This window comes from Ursus americanus, chromosome 1 (genome assembly GCF_024610735.1).
Source record: "Ursus americanus isolate L20-20 chromosome 1, mUrsAme1.1.p, whole genome shotgun sequence".
NCBI lineage: Eukaryota > Metazoa > Chordata > Mammalia > Carnivora > Ursidae > Ursus > Ursus americanus.
Window position 1 is genome coordinate 101,407,127 of NC_142127.1, and position 16,801 is coordinate 101,423,927.

Here is a 16,801-nt window from a genome sequence, read left to right on the forward strand (position 1 = left end):
TGGACCAGTGCCTTCCGCACTCAGCTGAGGTCCTTGCTAGGTCTCGAGAGCCAAGTCCCCTCAGCGTCACCCGGAGGCCTCCTCCAGCAAGGCTGTCGCTGTTGGATAATCCAGAACACAGGCTGGGCCTTGTCGGGACCCAGCTATTACAAAGGAGCGCCCACCGCGGGCCCCTCAGAGCAGCGGCAGGGGTGCCCCTGGGTGCTGGAGGGAATGCAGGGTCCCAGGCCTCACACGGACCCGGTGGATGGGTAGAAGCTGAGCAGGCAGGGCTCAGTGGGCGCTTTCCACGCGTTGGGCGCTCTGCCTCGGAATCGATGGTGCTGGGGTGGAGGGTGGAGGGGCTCTCGTGCCTACTGTCTATGGAGGAGAGCGCCGAGGCCGGTCCAAGGCATGCAGCTGGCCAGTGGTGAAGCCAGGGGCTGGACTGGCCTCTGGACGCTGCCCCTCTCTGTCCCAGGACACAGAGCCACAGGCTGGCCGAGGCCCAGTGGGCAACCATCCAGAGTCATCGATGCCTCAGGCTTTGGCCTTGACCCAGAACCGTTGCCCTGGGGGTCTGGTTGTTTGGATGGAGAGAATCAAGGGTGTCTCATGCTTTTGCCCCAGCTTCTCCACGAAGCAGGACCTGAGACGTGGATTTCTATTCGAGGTCTAGCAAGGCATGGACACCCCTGCCCTCCCTCCATGGTGGGTTTGGTGGCCTGCACACCTCATCCCAGGCTTGCTCCCACTAGATTCCCAGTATCACCAGAGCCCCTGGCCCCAAGCAGGTGTCTGGCAGGTGAGGCTATGGAGGAGTGTACAGGTGGTCTCTGAAACCACCTGCTCCCAGCTAATGGGTGCTGCTGGCGTCCTGCTGGACCAAAGCCCCCGTCGGGGTGGGCCCTGGTGTGAGTCGCTCACCACTGTGTACCCAGAGCCTGGCAAGTGTAGGTGCTCAATAAAGGTATGTTGAGTGAATGAGTAAATGAATGAGCGTTTCAGGCCCCCAGGAAGCTATCAGTTGAAGCACTTTCTGCTGACCCTATGGCTCCTTTGGCCGTGTGACCAGAGACTGTCCCTGTGCAGCCGGGGCGGCCCTGCTCCCTCTCAGGGGGCAAGTTGAGCAGACCCCCCTCTTCCCACACGCACATCCAGTGGTTCTTCCTCTTCTCGTTGGGCTCGCAGAAGGACCATCCCTGGAGGCGGGAGACGGTGAAGAGCGCCCTCATGGTCATGTACAGCTGCGTGGCCTCGTACTGCCACCCCCAGATGCTCCTCACCCACGTGGACAGCCCCATCACCGCTAAGATCATTCATCACTACTCCAGCAGCTGCCAGGTAAGCCCGATGCCGCACCCCCACATCCAGAGCCAGGCCGGCAGAGAGTCGCCTGCCCCGTTATCTGAGCACCCCACCCCCACCCAGCAGACAGCCAGGAGTCCTACCCGACACCCTGCTTTTGGGAAGCCCTTTGCCTCAAACTGGGGTGCATTCTGCTGTAGGGGGAAGTGGGGGACGGCCTTTCCCCGCAGTGCTGGGCGGGTGAGTGTGGGTCCCAGAAGTCACGGGATGAGCACCCCCTCTTCCCAGCCTTGCTTGCTCCCTCTGCCCCCTCCCCTCCTGACATCTGACCCAAGCCCTTTAACAAGGGACAAGAAGTGGGGCTGTCCTCAGGGAGGCAAAGGGACTGGCTACTTTCTGGAATGGCAAGGAGGCAGAAACACAGAATAAAGCCAATCTTACTTTATTATTGTTTTTAAAACGGTGGTAAGATCCGCATACTGTAAAATCTGCCATCGTAATCAGGTTTAAACGGGTGGTTCCGTGGCATTAAGTACATTCACGTTGTGCGACCGTCCCCCAGCCATCTGCAGAGCTCTTCACCTTGTGGAGCTGAAACCCCGAACCCATCGACCGTATGCTCACGCCCCCTCTCCCCGGCCCCTGGCAACCCCCAGTCTACTCTCTGTCTCTGTGAGTTTGATTACTACGGGAATCTCAAGGAACTGGACTCACACAGCGTTTGCCTTTTTGTGACTGGCTTGTTTCAGTTAGTGCAATGTCCTCGAGGCTCATCCATGCTGTAAAAGCAAAAACAATTTTACCTCCACTTAGTCCGTCTATGTGGCGACACGCAGGACTTGGTGCCCCGTGGCCAGTGAAGGGGCCCACTGACGGGCACTGCCGTCCTCGGGCATAGGGGTGGGAGGCCGGAGGGAGGTGGCGTTTTCAGAGGAGTGCCAGAGCGCTGTGCCTTGTCCGGCCCCTGGCTGGCTCGGTCTGGGTGGCTGAAGGACAGAATGAGGCCCCTGACCCTGCCTCTTCTTCGGCACAGACGGTGGGTCCTCCCCCAGGAGGGCTATGGCTTGGGGTCTTCGGGCCCACTCACAGCATGCTCCTTCCTCTCCCTCTTCTTGGTCTGGGCACAGGACGTCTGTCTCAAAATGGCCTTCATGAAGAGTGTGGTGCAGGTCGCCAATGCCATCAAAAACATCAAGGACCTGGAGGACTTTCAGTTTGCCCAAAAGATGACTCTTACTGGCATTATAATGGTAAGCTGGGTGGGGGGCTTCCTTGGTCCTGGGCGGTTTTGGGGTCTAACTGCTGGCCGGCTTCTCCTTGGTCAGAGGTTTTCTGAGCTCCTCAGGGCATCTGAGGGACAAGGGGGCTGCAGGGGTCCCTGAAGCCCCTTCCTGTCTCGGTTCTGCTTCGATCCAACTGTAGGAGTTCTGAGTATGAGATTGTCTATCTGACAAAGGGTGTGATGGCCAGGAATCTGGTGGTGCCTGGAAGTGGCTGGTTCAGGGCTGGGGGACAGAGTTCCAGTGGGTCTCTCCCTCTGTAGCCCCCGTGTTTCTCCATAGGGGGGATCTAGGGGGGCAGGTTCGCCTGCAGGCAGGTCTCACAGCTCTTTTTGCACAGAGCTGCAGTAAGTTCTAGAAAAAGTCAGCTGCCTAAGGGCAAGAAGCCGTGGCAGAGGCGGGTAGAGTTGCGGGCTGCCACTGCCCTTCAGCCCCGGACCTCCCACTTCCTTCCAATGCCGTGGCCCCTGGAAAGCGCTCCCCCTGCGTCAGAAGCCGACCCGGGGAAGTGAGGTGCAGGTCGGACAGGAGGCCCCGAGAAGGGAGGGCACACTCCTGCTCTGGGTCAGAAGCTATCCATGTGCCATTTCACGCTAGCTGAGCACAGCCCCGTGAATCAGGCCTTGTTTTACACATGATGGCTCGGTCAGGGAAGCCATTTGCCCAAGGACACACAGCAAGAAGGTGGCAGGCCTGAGCGAGAAGCCCCCCGCCTGTCTGGAGCCCCATTCCTTCCCACACCAGATTTTGCTACCTGACTTAAAATGCTAAAAGCCAGGTGATCCTAAAAAGAGAGAATGTGGTATGGGGTGTCTGCACCCGTACAGTGCCAGGCCCTAAGGACAACTCACTGTCCTCACCGGTGGGCTCTGGATGGCTCGTTCACTGCCCTGCTGTGCTGGGCAGGCCACCATCAAGGCAGAACCCACCGACAGCCTGGTTTCTCCCGTGCGGACCACGGCGATGGAGGCCCTCTCGCACCTGAGGTGAGCTGGGCCCCTGTCCTGGCCCCAAGTGTCTCCGAGGGGAGGGGCAAAGTCAGAGACCACCCCTCAGTGCTCCTTGGAGGGTTGCACCTACTTTGCCTCCCTGCCTCTGTAGCAGGGGTCTTGGGGGGCAGCTTATGGGGCAGTGGGTTGCCCTAGGAAATGGGGTCTGTTTCCACCAGGTCTTTTCCCTAATTCTCAACAATAGTTCAAGTTGGGCTCTTCTCCTGGGTTGGGAGGTGACTGGCAGGTGGATGGGCTGTTCTTTGGTCCATAGCGGTTATTTTGAGCAAGAAATCACACAACAACACTGAGTGGGATAGCAGGGAGTTGGGTTCGGTGGGGTCACGGAATTTATTGATTAATATGGTCCTGATACAGTTAATACAAAGTAATATAATACCCTTTCCTGGAGCTGTCCATTCACTGGGGAAGAGGGAAGGGGAAAGAAGTTATGTAACATGAGTATTGAAGTGGTTGGGTGGTCTCCGGGAATTCTGCACCTGCAGGGGCAGATGCGTTATTTAGGCTCAGAGCAGAACTACCTGTTGCATTCCACACACCCCCCCCCCGTTGCCTTAAGAGGCAGCGCATTGGCAGATTTTAAGTAAATTTCACAAACATCTCTTTGGGGACTCAGAGGTAAGATGAACGCATACAGAAGGAATTATAGGTCAGAGCTGAGTGTTTGTGGGTGAGTAACAAGAACAAAAATCCAAGACCAGAGAAAGGGGGGGCTACTAACAAGATACAATTTTGTCAATACGACAGGGGTGATCAGAAGGTGCTGGCATCTGACACAAAATAGCAGGATTGGGGTAGGAGCCGGAAGCTCCCGGCAGGGCAAAATACAGGACCTCTTTGGGGGGCAGGACTGATACCCTGGCTCTACCTGAAACCTTTACATAAGGATCTCTGGAGTCTGGCCCTTGGGCACTCTGGACGTGGCCTTGGGCACTTTGGAGCTTTTCTCGGTGATCCCAGTATACACCAAAACTTGAGAACTATTGCTGAAGGGATAGAAGAAGAATGAGTCAGCACGCATCAAGCAGCCAGCTACCACCCCTGAGAGTTCACTAACACTCACATGGCTGGGTTCCATTCAGAGTTTTTGATTCAGTAGCTCTGAGATAAGGCCAGAGAGTTTACATTTCTAAGAAGCTCCAAGGTGGTACTGGTCCTGCTGGTGAATGTTTTACACTTGAAAACCCTTGGGCCAGGGCCAGCCTGGGTGGCAGAGTCTATGGTTATGGCCAGGGAGGAGCAACGGACGGTTTCTGAGCAGGAGAGGGACAGGCTCAGGACAGGTAGTAAGTAGGAGAGCTGGCCTTGGGCCCCGGGTCTCCCCATCAATCACAGACACAGTCACTGGATACTGGTGGCTGGGTGGACCCAGGGACCCTGGGGAAGGATGCATGCTTGCACTCCCAGTCAGGGAAGATGGCCTCTCCCTCATTCTGTGATATGCCTCTGCACCCTGGACTGGGCGGTGGGGTGGCAGGGTCTCAACTCCCCTCTGACCACTCCTCTTGTCACTTCTTCTTTCCTTAGCAATCTGAAGCCTTTCTACTCCACAGAGGAAAACAATGAGCTGATGGATATCAGTATTCGTTCTGTAATTTCTCTCCAACCCCCAGCGGAGGACAACGAGTCCATTCAGGTAGGTCCCTCTGGGCCACCTCATTTTCTGGGTCAGGACTTGGAAGTTTACAACAACTTGAGCAGTGCTGAGAGTGCACTATCCTGAACCACCTGGGAGTGGTTAAAGGCAGTAAAGTGCAGTAGGCCCTATTAGTTAGTGTAAGGTAATGCTAGCTGCTGTAACAGCTAAACCCTGAAATCTCCATGATCTAACAAGAAGAAAGTTTATTTCTCACTAAAATCCAGTTGGCAGTGGGGGTGGAGATGGAGCTGCTGCATGCAGTTATTTGGGGACCGCTATCTTCAGTGCATGGCCTAAGGTCCCTTGTGGGTACTGACATCCAGCCTGGAGAGGAAGAGAAAGAGTATGGAGGATTTATGAGCCACTCTGCCTACCTTTCATTGGCCAGAACTCAGTCATATGGCATGCCTAGATGCAAGGGGTGCTGGGAAATGTAGTTCCTGACTGGATGGCTGCTTCCCAGCAACAATGTGGAGGAGGACGACAGATCTTTTATGGACAGGTAGCCATCTCTACCTTAAGGTCCTGGTCCTGGATGAGGAGTCAGAACTGGGCTGTGGGGGTTCAGTTTCCTCCTTTATAAAATGGATTCTTCAGAGGTTGTCTCACATGTCACATGAAACTAAACGTATAAATGACCCAGTCTGAGCAGAAGTAAAGGGGTGAATTTCAGACCAAGTCATACTTCTCAACCCTGGCATGCATCCTTGCAGAGTCCCGGTGGGTGGCTGTGCACCCCCCATTGCAGCCCGGTGCTCTCCTCTCTTGGCCGTAGACCCTGTATGCAAATGCGAAGCATGCCCTGGAGCAGCTGATGGAGAGCCTTATGCAGAGGCAGCTGGACCCCAAGGGGCTTCAGGAGATGGTACACGTGAGTTCCTTGGCGGAGGGCCAGGAGTCAGGGATGGCCACCCCTCCCAGAAAGCTGGCCTGAGGGCCAGGGTCTATGGAAAACAGGGGTATGTGTTAAGATTGCTTCAGTAATTTTATTTTGGTAAGATTTCAGATTTGTTGGAAAGTTACAAGAAGAGTACAAAGAACTCCTGTATACCCTTCACCCAGATTCACAGTTCTTAATAGTTTGTCACATTTTCTTGTATTTTCTTCCTCTTCCCTTCTCTTTCTTGTTTAATACACACACACACACACACACACACACACACACACACACACTTTTTGAACCACGGGAAGTCCGTCGCAGACATCAAGAACGAGAACACCTTCTTATGTAACAACAGCACGATGATCAAAATCAAGAATTGTAATGCTGATACAATGCTATATTCTAATCTATGGCCAATATTAAAATTTCATGAATTGTCCCAATAATATCCTTTATAGCTGTTTTCCCTGATCCAGGATCTAAACTAGGTTACACAGAACATTTACTTGCCAAGTCTCTTTAATCTCCTTTAATCTGGAACAATTCATCAGTCTTCCTTTGTTTTCCATAATCTTGGCATTTTTGAAAGGTATTGGCTAGTTTTTCTTTAATTGGATTGTTTGCATTCTTATTATTGAGTTTTCAGAGGTTTTATGTATTCTGAATACAAGTCCTGATCAGATATGTGATTTACAAATATTTTCCCCAGTCTGTGACTTGCGTTTTCATTGATTTCACAGTGTCTTTTGAAGAACAGAAGTTTTAAAATGTTGATGAAGTCTAATTTACCATTTGTTTTCTTTTAGGGATCATGGTTTTGACGTTCTGTCTAAGAAATCGGCCTGACCTAAGGTCACAAAGATTTTCTCTTAGGAGGTTGTAGTTTCAGGTTTCACAAGGAAGTCTAGGATATATTTTGAGTTTTTTTTTTTTAATTTTTATTATGTTATGTTAGTCACCATACAGTACATCCTTAGTTTTTGATGTAGTGTTCCATGATTCATTGTTTGCATATAACACCCAGTGCTCCATGCAACATGTGCCCTACTTAATACCCATCACTGGCCTATCCTAATCCCCCACCCCCCTCTGAAGCCCTCAGTTTGTTTCCCAGAGTCCATAGTCTCTCGTGGTTCATTCCCCCTTCTGTTGAGTTAAGTTTTGTATATGGTGTGAGGTATGGATCAAAGTTCATTTGTTTGTGCACAGTTGTTCCAGCACCATTTGTTGGAAAGACTTTTCTCCATTGAATTATCTTTGCATCTTTATCAAAAATCAACTGACCATGTATGTGTGGGTCTGTCTCTGGCACCTCTTCTACTCCATTGATGTATTTGTCTCTCTTTACACCAATGTCATCCTGTCTTGATTACTGTAACATTATAATAAGTCTTGTGATCAGGAGCAGATTGTATGAGTCTACTGACTGTTTTTTGCTGCTGTATCCTAAAAATATTCATATGTTGTGTTCTCATTTTGTTTCAGTTCAAAAATACATTTTATTTTCTCTTCTGATTTCTTCTTTGACCCATGGGTTATTTAGAACTTCCCAAACGTTTGAAGATTTTCCAGAGATCTTCCTGTTTTTGATTCCCAGTTTAAACCCACTGTGGTCTGAGGACACACTTTGAATCCTTTTAAATCAACCCAGACTTACTTTGGTGCACAGTATGGTCTCTCTTGGACAGTGTTCTGTGTGTACCTGAGTACTGTGTCCGGTGGAGTGTTCCTAGATATCAGGGAAAGCTGGTTGGTAGTGTTGTTCAAGTTTTCCCTGTCCTTCCTGATTTTCTGTCTTCTTGTTCCATCAGTTTCTAAGAATGAGGTACTGAAATCTCTGACTCTCTCTGTGGATTTGTTTCTTTCTCCTTCAGTTGTAGTAGTTTTGCTTCATGTATTGTTAAGCTCTGTTACTGTGTGTGTGAACGTGTAGGCCCTGGAGTGCAAGGCAGGCTACACTCTTGGACTTTGACCTGAAGGCACACATTTGGACTGGGGCCAAACACATCAGCCAAGCGCCATCTTGGTGAGGATAGTGGGGACACCCACTCTTCCCGTGGCCTCATCTCCCTCATGGGGGTGTCTGGAAAGAGAACCAGAAGGGACCAGAGCCACCCAATATCTCTGAAAGTCAGACTCTGAGTGGAGAGACAAGGTGGGCAATCGCTGGCCAGGAAAGGCTGGCCTTGGGGTTTTAATGGCCCCAACGTGCAACTGTGCACAAACATGTGTGTTCTGGGCTCTACCCATAGCTCCTGGAAAAGTGGATCTTGTCGGAGAAAGAAGGGGAGCGGGAGAAGGCCATGAGCCTCCATCTCCATCTCATGCACATCTACGTGCAGAGTGTCGGCGTCCGCGTGAGTCCCCGAGCGCCCGACCCCCAGCCCGCTGCTCCGGCACCCACAGAAAAGGGCCTGTCTCTCTTCGTGAGAAGAGGGAACGCTTTTGAAATCAAGTTCTGCTCCCTGAAGAGGCCCTTGGGAAGAGGCTGTCTCATTTGGGAGTGGCAGAGGAGGCCCCACGGGAGCTAGCCCTGAGGCTCTGGGGGTGCCGAGGCGGGGGGGCCATGGCTCAGCATGGATCCTGGTTTGGTGGGAGCGGAGGCTCATACAGCAGTGAGGGCCCTCTTTAAGAGAAAGAACACACACTTATGAGTATCACTTTGGTTAGGAAAGTGAATATCTACTTAGAATTAGAAAATAAACCACTATGAAATTACAAATTTTACAGAATATGGCAAGTGCCACAAACATCACGAAATCTGAAAAGCCATGAGGTGTTTTTGTTGATTAACTCCCTAGCCTGACTCAATGAGACCTCTCTTTGTACGATTGTTGGCCTCATGCTCTGTGACTGCTTGGTCTTGGGGTCGGGAGGATGGTGTTCCTGGGGCGCAGGGCCTGGGGCGTGGGGAGAACAAGGGGAGCAGCACCCTTGGTGGTCTGGGAACAGCATTTGGGTGGAGGCCCGGGCCCAGCAAAACGAGGCCAGAGCCCAGCCTCATGCTAGGTTTGGGACCAGACGCTGCGCAGAATGCATCGTCTGGATTCTCTGATACAATTCTCAGCATCTCCTGGAAGAGGAAGCACCGTGATTATCTCCCCTTTACAGATGAGGGACCCAAGGATGCAAGGCTCGGCACCCTTCCCAGGTCACATAACTAGTGAGTGGGGGAGGCCAGATTTGAACCCAGGGCTCAGTTACAGGCACAACACAGGTACCTTAATATATAGCCTGGGCCTGTGGCCAGAGGGGCAAGTCCCGAGCCAGACACCCCGGATCTTGGCTGCCGAGCCTCCAGGGGCCCCACTGGGGTGCTTTCCAGCAAGGCTTACTCTTTCTGGCTGCCTGTTACATTGCCCCTGGGCAGCACCAGGTGTGTGTGAGTGGACAGAGGGTGTGAGCCTTGAGGTCTCCTGTCCCGCAGATCCCCCTGAAGCTGGGGCAGTTTGGCACGCTGGTCGGACTCATCGCCCCTTGTACCTGTGACTCCCACAGAAGAACCCGCCTGGCTTCGATGGGCGTCCTGTCTAGCCTGCTGGATCTTCATGGTATGGGGAGGGCAAGACATCAGAACATTGAGGTTGGGAGGGAGGTCTGACAGCAGGGGTGTCAGCGGTGGGGCTATCCTGTAGAGAGCATGGCTTCTCTGTATAGACAAACAAGGGTGACCAGCAGAGATGGTGGCGAGGGTGCAGAGCTCACTCAGAAGCCATGGACATTTCTAGAAGGAGAGCCTCACTGGTTTGGTACAACTCGTTGAGGGCATGTCCTGGGTACTAAGGGGCCTCACTGGGAAAAGATCAGCTCACAGACACGAAGGACACCGCAGAAGTGACCAGAGATGAGCTCAGGGGCAAATGCGGGGTGGTGACCTTCAAAGGGGGAGACTTTGCCTCTGGCTTGGTGGCTGGTGGCTTCCTGGAAAGCAGGCATCTGAGCTGTGTGTAGAGGTGGTTTGGGGGGACAGGACATTGAGAGCAAAGGCAAGAGGGATGGAATGTCCAGACACCGAAGGATGGTCCAGGCCCACCGGAGCCAGGGAGCCACCGTCATGTGGCCTGTGCATGGGCCCTTTGTCCTTCTGATCATGTCTAAAATTGTATTCTCAACAGCAAGCCAGACCTGCTCCTCATGGGGCCCCTCCAAGGAGCTGGAACGTGCAAAATGCAAGGAGGATCTCCAGGGCTTGGACGTGGAGAAGATTTTTAGTGCATCTTCCAGAATCGCCAAGGTGACAAGTGGGGAAGGTGGTGTGGGCTTCTGCGTGGGACTCCAGTGCCTGGACCATCTCTGGGGCGTGGGGCCTTGCTCAGCCTGGCCAGGCAGCCTTCCTCTTCCTCCAGAGGTCGCAGTTCCCGTGGCTTTTGGTCCAACTCATGCTCTCTGTACCTAAATGGCCTGCAATATATAAGATCCCCACTGCGGTGCCTGGCACATAGTAGGTACTTAATAGGCCCGCCTACCTTGTCTCTGTCCCTACAGTGTGCTGCACGGGGGGTGGAGGGCCCCAGAGAGAATTAAACACGGGGCCCTGCATGGAGGTGTCAGCATACGGGCACGCTGACGGCTGAAGGCCCAGAGCCACCCGCGCTCTGCAGAGGGGCCGAGTCACTTCAGCCTCGGGGGGCTGAGTGCCTTTCTGGAGCAGGGGGCTTGGGGTGGCAGGAGGAGTTTGCAGGGCGTCAGGGCTCAGGGCGCACCCTGAGTGAAGGCTGCAGGCCAGTAGAGACAGGATGGGGAACTTTCGGGTGGAGCTTCCTGAGCGGGGTTCAAGTGGGGTGGACGGTGTCAGGTAAGTGAGGTGCGGGAGAAGTTGGGGGCCCATGCCAGAAGCCTTGGAAAGCTGGGCTGAGCTTTGAGTCTTTCGGGTAGAGGAGGGACATTCCGAGCAGGCCGGTGAGATGCTGGGGGTGGGGGGAGGTCCCAGCAGTGGTTTGACAGAGGATGGGGGCCTGGGCTGGGGCCGTGGTATCGGGCAGAAGAGGGGGAGACGTCAGTGGTGACAGGTGGGGGCAGGGAGTTGGACCCCAGGAGTGGTCTGCTCTGCTCCTAGGTGGCTTGTGTGCAATTTAACTGCGATGAGGTGGTCTCACTCATGCAGAAGCTCTGTGAGAACATCGGGGCCATGGACCTACAGCATGACAAGGCCTCCGTCACCTGGATAGTCACCTTCCTCCAGATGCGGGCCAAGGAGCTGGAGGACAAGGTGGCAGAGCCGTGGCTGGGCCACTTAGGGCCTGGGGCCGTCCAGTGTCCCCAGGCTAGAGAGACGAGCAAGGGCTCAGCTCTGCTTGCTGAGAAGGGCTCCCCAAACCTTTGCTTGTTCGGAGGAGGAAGTAGAGTTCTAGAATGGGAAAGAAACATGTTGAAGGTAGCCCAATTAGTAAGTGGACAGTGGACTAGAGGCCCGTGGCTCACTCTCCTGGAGCGTACAGCTTCCCACACAGAAAACCTGATCGATCCAGGGAGAGGCTAAAGGATGTGCTGGTGGTGTCACCTCCCCTTCATCCAGTTGGGCAAGAGTCCCTGGGGGAGGGGTGTGCCGGGGCGAGGCAGAGGGCCATGGGTGCCCAGGCCGTGCCGGTGATGCCCGCCCCTCCCCAGGTGGCCGAGATCCTGGGCGCCATCCTGGCCCAGCTGCCCGTGGTGGATCACTGGGAGGCGCGGCGCCCCCTCATCGAGGGCATCCTCCTGCTGGCGCACTACCACCAGGAGACCGTCCTCACGGCGCTCCTGAGGCAGCCCCTGCCCATGGAGAGGTGGGTGCCCTGGACCGGGAGCCACAGCCCCCTTTGCGGCCCAGACCAGGCCCCCCTCACCGCCACGGACGTGTCCTGGAGGACAGGGCGCTCGAGCAGCACCGGGTCTGAAGCTGGGCTGGGGCAAACGCTCTCCCTGCATCCCCGCGGAAGGTACAGCCTCGGAGCCAGAGGGAACCACGGACCCAGAGCCTCCGTGTCACAGTTCCGTCCCCTGGAGCTGGAGTCCGGATCCCGTAGCTTCTCACGTGTCCTGGTCATCCCCCCTGGGCTCCGTCCACGGCAGCCCTTTCATTCCCTGCAGAGGACAGAGCTCTGGGCCCCCTCCAAGTTTGGGCTTCCCTGGGATACACCCGAGGACGCAGTCACCAAGGCCCCTGGACAAGCTCCACTCTGTCCTTCTCTCCTTCCAAATGCGGCCCTGAGAGGGGGAGTCCGGGTTCCCCTCAGGGGGCCTCCCGTTAAAGCAGCCCGCCCCCCTGCTTCTTGGGGTTATCTGCAGACTGCTGAGTCCCCGAGTCTCTGTCACCATGTCACACAGGCAGCCAGCAGGATCTCACCGGACTGGGGGAGCGGGTTTGGGATGGTACCAGGACTCACTGGGGAGGGCACAGAAAGGGGTGGGCAGCTGTCCCCAGATCAGCCGAGGCTGCAGAGCCAAGGACAGCCTTGAGACTGCTGGGGGAGGGAGCGGTGGCGGATGTCACTCAGCATGCTGTGACACGATCAGAGAGGCCTCCGCCGTGTGAAACACAGGCCTGGCTCGGCCGTGGGGCTGCTTCTCATCAGATGGGAGGACAGTGCGGATTGCTTGATTTGGTGGGGGTTAGTGGCTCTCGGAGCGGTGCTGGGGTGGGGGACAGTGTGCAGCGTGGCCTCTCGGTGGCCGGGTGGCGCTGGCTTTCACTGCATGGGTCAGCTCTGGCTGTGTATCGCATTGCCCCAACCTTAGAAGCTCAGAGTAAGCCCTGTCCTCGCCTCACAGTGTCCGTGGCCAAGGGTCTGGGGACTGCGGGGACAGGGCCTCGGCTCCCTCAGGCTCACGTGGTTGTTTCTTGCTGGTGCAGGCTGAGGTCCTGCTTTCTTGTTTCCTTACACCCCAGTGGCTTCTTTATGAGAAGCGGTTGCTGGTGAGCTCGAGGGCCCACCCCTCCCTTCAGTTCCTACCACCAGGCACCCTGCTGCGTGTCCCCCCAAACTCACCTGCCCGCACTTGTGCGTTTGGTTTTGTGGATTCCCATAGGCCAGATGCACCTCTCCTTGCTCGATTTGCTCTTGGGGGACTTGGCTCTTTAGCGCTTTAGAGCCCCCCAACCCCCATTCCCTGAACCTGTGCACACGGGGCCCGTGAAGTCACTGTCCCGGGGACCTTCCCTTCTCAGCAGAGCCAGGGCTTGGCCATGGGGATGGGGAGCCGCTTCAAACTGTCGTCTGGCCCCTGACTCTGCGGGCCCCTTCCCCTTCTGTGGGCTGTGGAGCTGAAAGCGTCTTCTCAAGCCTGTGTTGGGAGGAGGAGGGCCGAGTGATCCGCCAGCGGCTCAGGACCAGCCTGACAAACTGGGGACGTAGCAGCTGTTGCTGGATGTACCTGTGAAGTCATCAGATAGGAGGCCGGGTGGGGACCTCTAAGGTCACTTAGCAGTGTGGCCGCAGCGTCCGAGGGCGCCGGGCAGAGGAAGGGAGCTGAGCACGGGTCACAGACCCGGGCTCTAATTACAACGCGCTCCACCTCCCTGAGGTTCAGCCTCCGGAGTCCAACCCCTATTCAGGGGGCGGCCTGGGGTCCACAGGGGCTCTTACCTGCCAGGGCCCAAGGGGGGAGACCCACAGTCCTCGTCTCCTGTCTTTGGTTAGCCACCTGACGGAAGTGTGGCTGGCTGTGGCAGAGAACGTGCCCTTCGCCCGGACGATGCTCCGCGGGCTGATGGGCCGCCTGCAGTCGAGCTTCACCCCCAGGGCCCACGCCACGTCCAAAGCTGACATCTGGCGCCAGGCCGCGGTGGATCCCCTGATGGTGAGTCCCAGGGCCAGGCCCCAGGGCTCCCTGGGGGCTCCGAGCAGGAGCCCTGACACCTCAGCCCTTCTCCCTGCAGACCCTGTGCACCATTCACCTTCTGGTCCAGAAGACGGCTGTGGACGACAAGCTGCTGGAGCTCTTCCCGGACCTCACGTACGCGCTCCTGCTGCAGCTCAGCGTCCGGGGGCCAGAGGCCGCGTCGCCCGTCCTGAAGACGTGGAGGCTGGTCCACACAGGGGCGCTGCCCGAGGAGATCAATTTGCAGAGGTGCTCTTGAGGGTGGGGGGCATCGGGTGCAGGGCAGTGGGTCTCAGCTGGGTGCTGCCTCTTCGAAGTCGAGGATCCCAAGAGTCACCTCCACCAAGAGGTCCTCTCCCAGTGGAGAGAAGTTTCTGGAAGCAGATCTTGCAACCCTCCCTCACATGAGCCCAGCACGGTGTGGTTTTCCTCGTGTGCAGACCCACTTTCTCATGTGATCGCCCTTAGCCCTTTGAGCTAGGCCCAGCAGGCACGGGGACCCCCAGTGGGGCAGCTTGGTCGGGCTATCGTTCCACCTCCTTCCAGGATCACGATCAAGTCCCTGCAGCTTTTGTTCGGAAGGCTGAGCAACAAGCAGCTGGTTCAGAGCCTGGAGGAGCAGAACGTCTGGGCCCTCCTGCAGGGCAGCTCCACGTTCCTGCAAGGCGTGGGCCTGCTCGCCAGGTGGGCACCCGGCCTCCCCGGCCTGGGCAGCGGGGCTTGCAGGGCTGTCGTCTTCTTGCTGGAAGGTCTAGGTCACGGCTGAATGCCTGGCTTTTGAGGGGTCGCCACGCTGACCCATGTTCCAGACGCCGGGATGGCAGCGTGTAGGGCAAAGGGAATCTTTTATTCCAACCCTTCCTGGGCTCACTCAGGGCCAGACGAGGCTTCCAAGCTGGGCCAGGACAGAGAGCCACTCCTGGGTCCTGGTCATTCAAGAGTGGCTCTCATTCTGGTCCCTTTTTATAAAAAATAATGAAAAGTAGGTACTCTGGCCACACCCTGACCAAACCCCCCTGGAGATGAGGGAGAGGCCCAGAGAGGTTAAGGGATGTGCCCCCAGGTGCGCACCCCCAGGTGCTCTGCAGGGCAGCGGCTGAGAGGCCCCCCCGCCCCTCGGCTGCATCCTCCCTGCAGGCTGTGCATGCGGAGCATGGAGGGGTACAGGCAGCGGCTGTTGGAGCTGGTGCTCAGAGGCATGGACTCCGACATCCTCAGCTGCCGCGTCAGCAGCACGGCAGTCTGCGTGGAGGTGAGGCTCGGGGCGCAGGGGGCTGGGTGAGCTGGGGTGGGGGCTGCTGGTTCCCCCCAACTCCCTGCTCTGGCTCTGAGAGGCATCTCAGTCAAGGGGCAGACGACTGCCCCACCCCCCAGGGGACACGAGTGATTCGGGGTGTGCACCATGGGGAAAGGGATCCCGAGACCTGGGGTGCACAGCTGAGTAGGTGTGCTGTTCTGAGTTCCGGCAACACCCAGGGGCCCGGAAGAGGGCATCTTGACTCTCACGGGGATTGATGATGCTGGGAAAGGCCTCGAGGGGCCAACGGGTCTTTACCAGGCAGGAAAGAAGGCCAGGGAAGGGGGGCCGACGGCCGCTGGGGCCTGAGACCCTCCCGAGCAGTTGAGGCTCTTACAGGGTCCTGAGGGAACTTGCCAGAAAAATCTTTAGGAGAAATTGTGTTGGCTGCATGATTCCCGATATGCCTTAGGAGCCCAACATCCACCTGGTGTGGGGTCGGCAAACATTTTCTGTAAAGGACTGGATAGTAAATTTCCCATTTTGGGGTCACCAATTCGGTGTTTAGTTTTCTTTGGGTCTATTTGAAATGCGCATACCTGTGCACACACACACACACACACACGTGCACACACACCCCAAGCCAGGGGCGTCCCCCTTGGCCTGAGGTCCTGACGCTTTCAATGCTGAGCCGGTTGTGACTCTGCGAGTCCCGGAGCAGGGAGGTTCCTGCTCCTGCTGAGACCCAGTGGGCCGGGCCCCTGCACGCGGGAGCTGCTTTGTCGAGTTCGGTGGATGACCGTATTCCTGTAGGTCACACTCACGAGCCTTGTCCCACAGATTGCCCTACAAGGCCTCACACCGGCCCCGTGACGCAGGCTCTGGCGTCAGCCCCTTCTTGCAGGTGGGGAAGCCCGCAAGGCTCAGGGCGGTTATAAGAGACTGGCCAGGCAGGAGCCAAGGGCTGGTCCTGGGGAGCGGGGGCTCCAGGTCCTCTCCCAGTGCCAGAGGCCGCTCTGTGCACTGTGTCTAGTCACACGTCCAGTCTAGTGGCTGAGAAAGGGGCGTAATTGTCAAAAAGTGCTCTTTCCTAGTTCATGAGCGACCCGGCGCTGTACCAGGAGGAGCTGCTGAAGCCCACCGTGTCGATGCTGGAGAAGGGCGCGGACCAGGAGGACGAGGCCTTGAGGGTGCTCTCCCTGCGCGCCCTCGGCAACATGGCCCTCGGTGCCCCCAAGAAGGTGCTGCGCCGACCCTGAGCCCCGGGGCCCGGCGCGCAGGGCCCAGTGGGCTGAGGGTCCAGGGCTGGCATGTTTTGGTCAAGCGGGGAGGTGAACCAGGTGGGGACTGCAGCTCTTCACTGTCCCCCCACCCCCCCGCCCCAGGTGAGGCGGTACCGGAAGCTGTTGCTGGAGAAGTGCCTGGACTCCCTGAGGGAGCCCATGAACACCAGCGTGGCCTCCGAGGGCATGGAGGCCCTGGCCAAGATCCTGGCTGAGCTCCGGGAGGGAGACCTGGGGCCCTCGTTCGGCACGATCTGCGAGCAGTGCAGGGCCTTCTTTGACAACGTGAGTCTAGATGACAGCCTCGCTGGGCCCTGGCCCTCGGTGTTGGGGCGGGTGCTTCCCAAAGGCCTCCTCGGCCAAAGGCTGAGCACCTCGTCTCCCC

General features: G+C 56.6%; 1 protein-coding gene across 11 annotated transcripts in view; it reads left to right on the plus strand.

Annotated features, from left to right (window-relative positions):
* MROH2A (maestro heat like repeat family member 2A) overlaps positions 1–16,801 on the plus strand; it is a 43,188-nt gene that overhangs the window by 22,003 nt on the left and 4,384 nt on the right. For 9 of the 11 annotated variants that reach the window (XM_087864590.1, XM_087864594.1, XM_087864598.1 and 6 more), the window contains 16 exons: positions 1,171–1,323; positions 2,415–2,537; positions 3,474–3,553; positions 5,105–5,213; positions 5,992–6,087; positions 8,352–8,456; positions 9,527–9,650; positions 10,215–10,333; positions 11,156–11,308; positions 11,707–11,861; positions 13,716–13,875; positions 13,955–14,145; positions 14,443–14,580; positions 15,034–15,148; positions 16,228–16,374; positions 16,519–16,701. In XM_087864590.1, the coding sequence (XP_087720716.1) occupies positions 1,171–1,323; positions 2,415–2,537; positions 3,474–3,553; positions 5,105–5,213; positions 5,992–6,087; positions 8,352–8,456; positions 9,527–9,650; positions 10,215–10,333; positions 11,156–11,308; positions 11,707–11,861; positions 13,716–13,875; positions 13,955–14,145; positions 14,443–14,580; positions 15,034–15,148; positions 16,228–16,374; positions 16,519–16,701 (2,151 nt within the window). The remainder of the gene's footprint in view (positions 1–1,170; positions 1,324–2,414; positions 2,538–3,473; positions 3,554–5,104; positions 5,214–5,991; positions 6,088–8,351; positions 8,457–9,526; positions 9,651–10,214; positions 10,334–11,155; positions 11,309–11,706; positions 11,862–13,715; positions 13,876–13,954; positions 14,146–14,442; positions 14,581–15,033; positions 15,149–16,227; positions 16,375–16,518; positions 16,702–16,801) is intronic. The other 2 variants (XM_045794066.2, XM_045794072.2) reach the window with 2 other exon arrangements.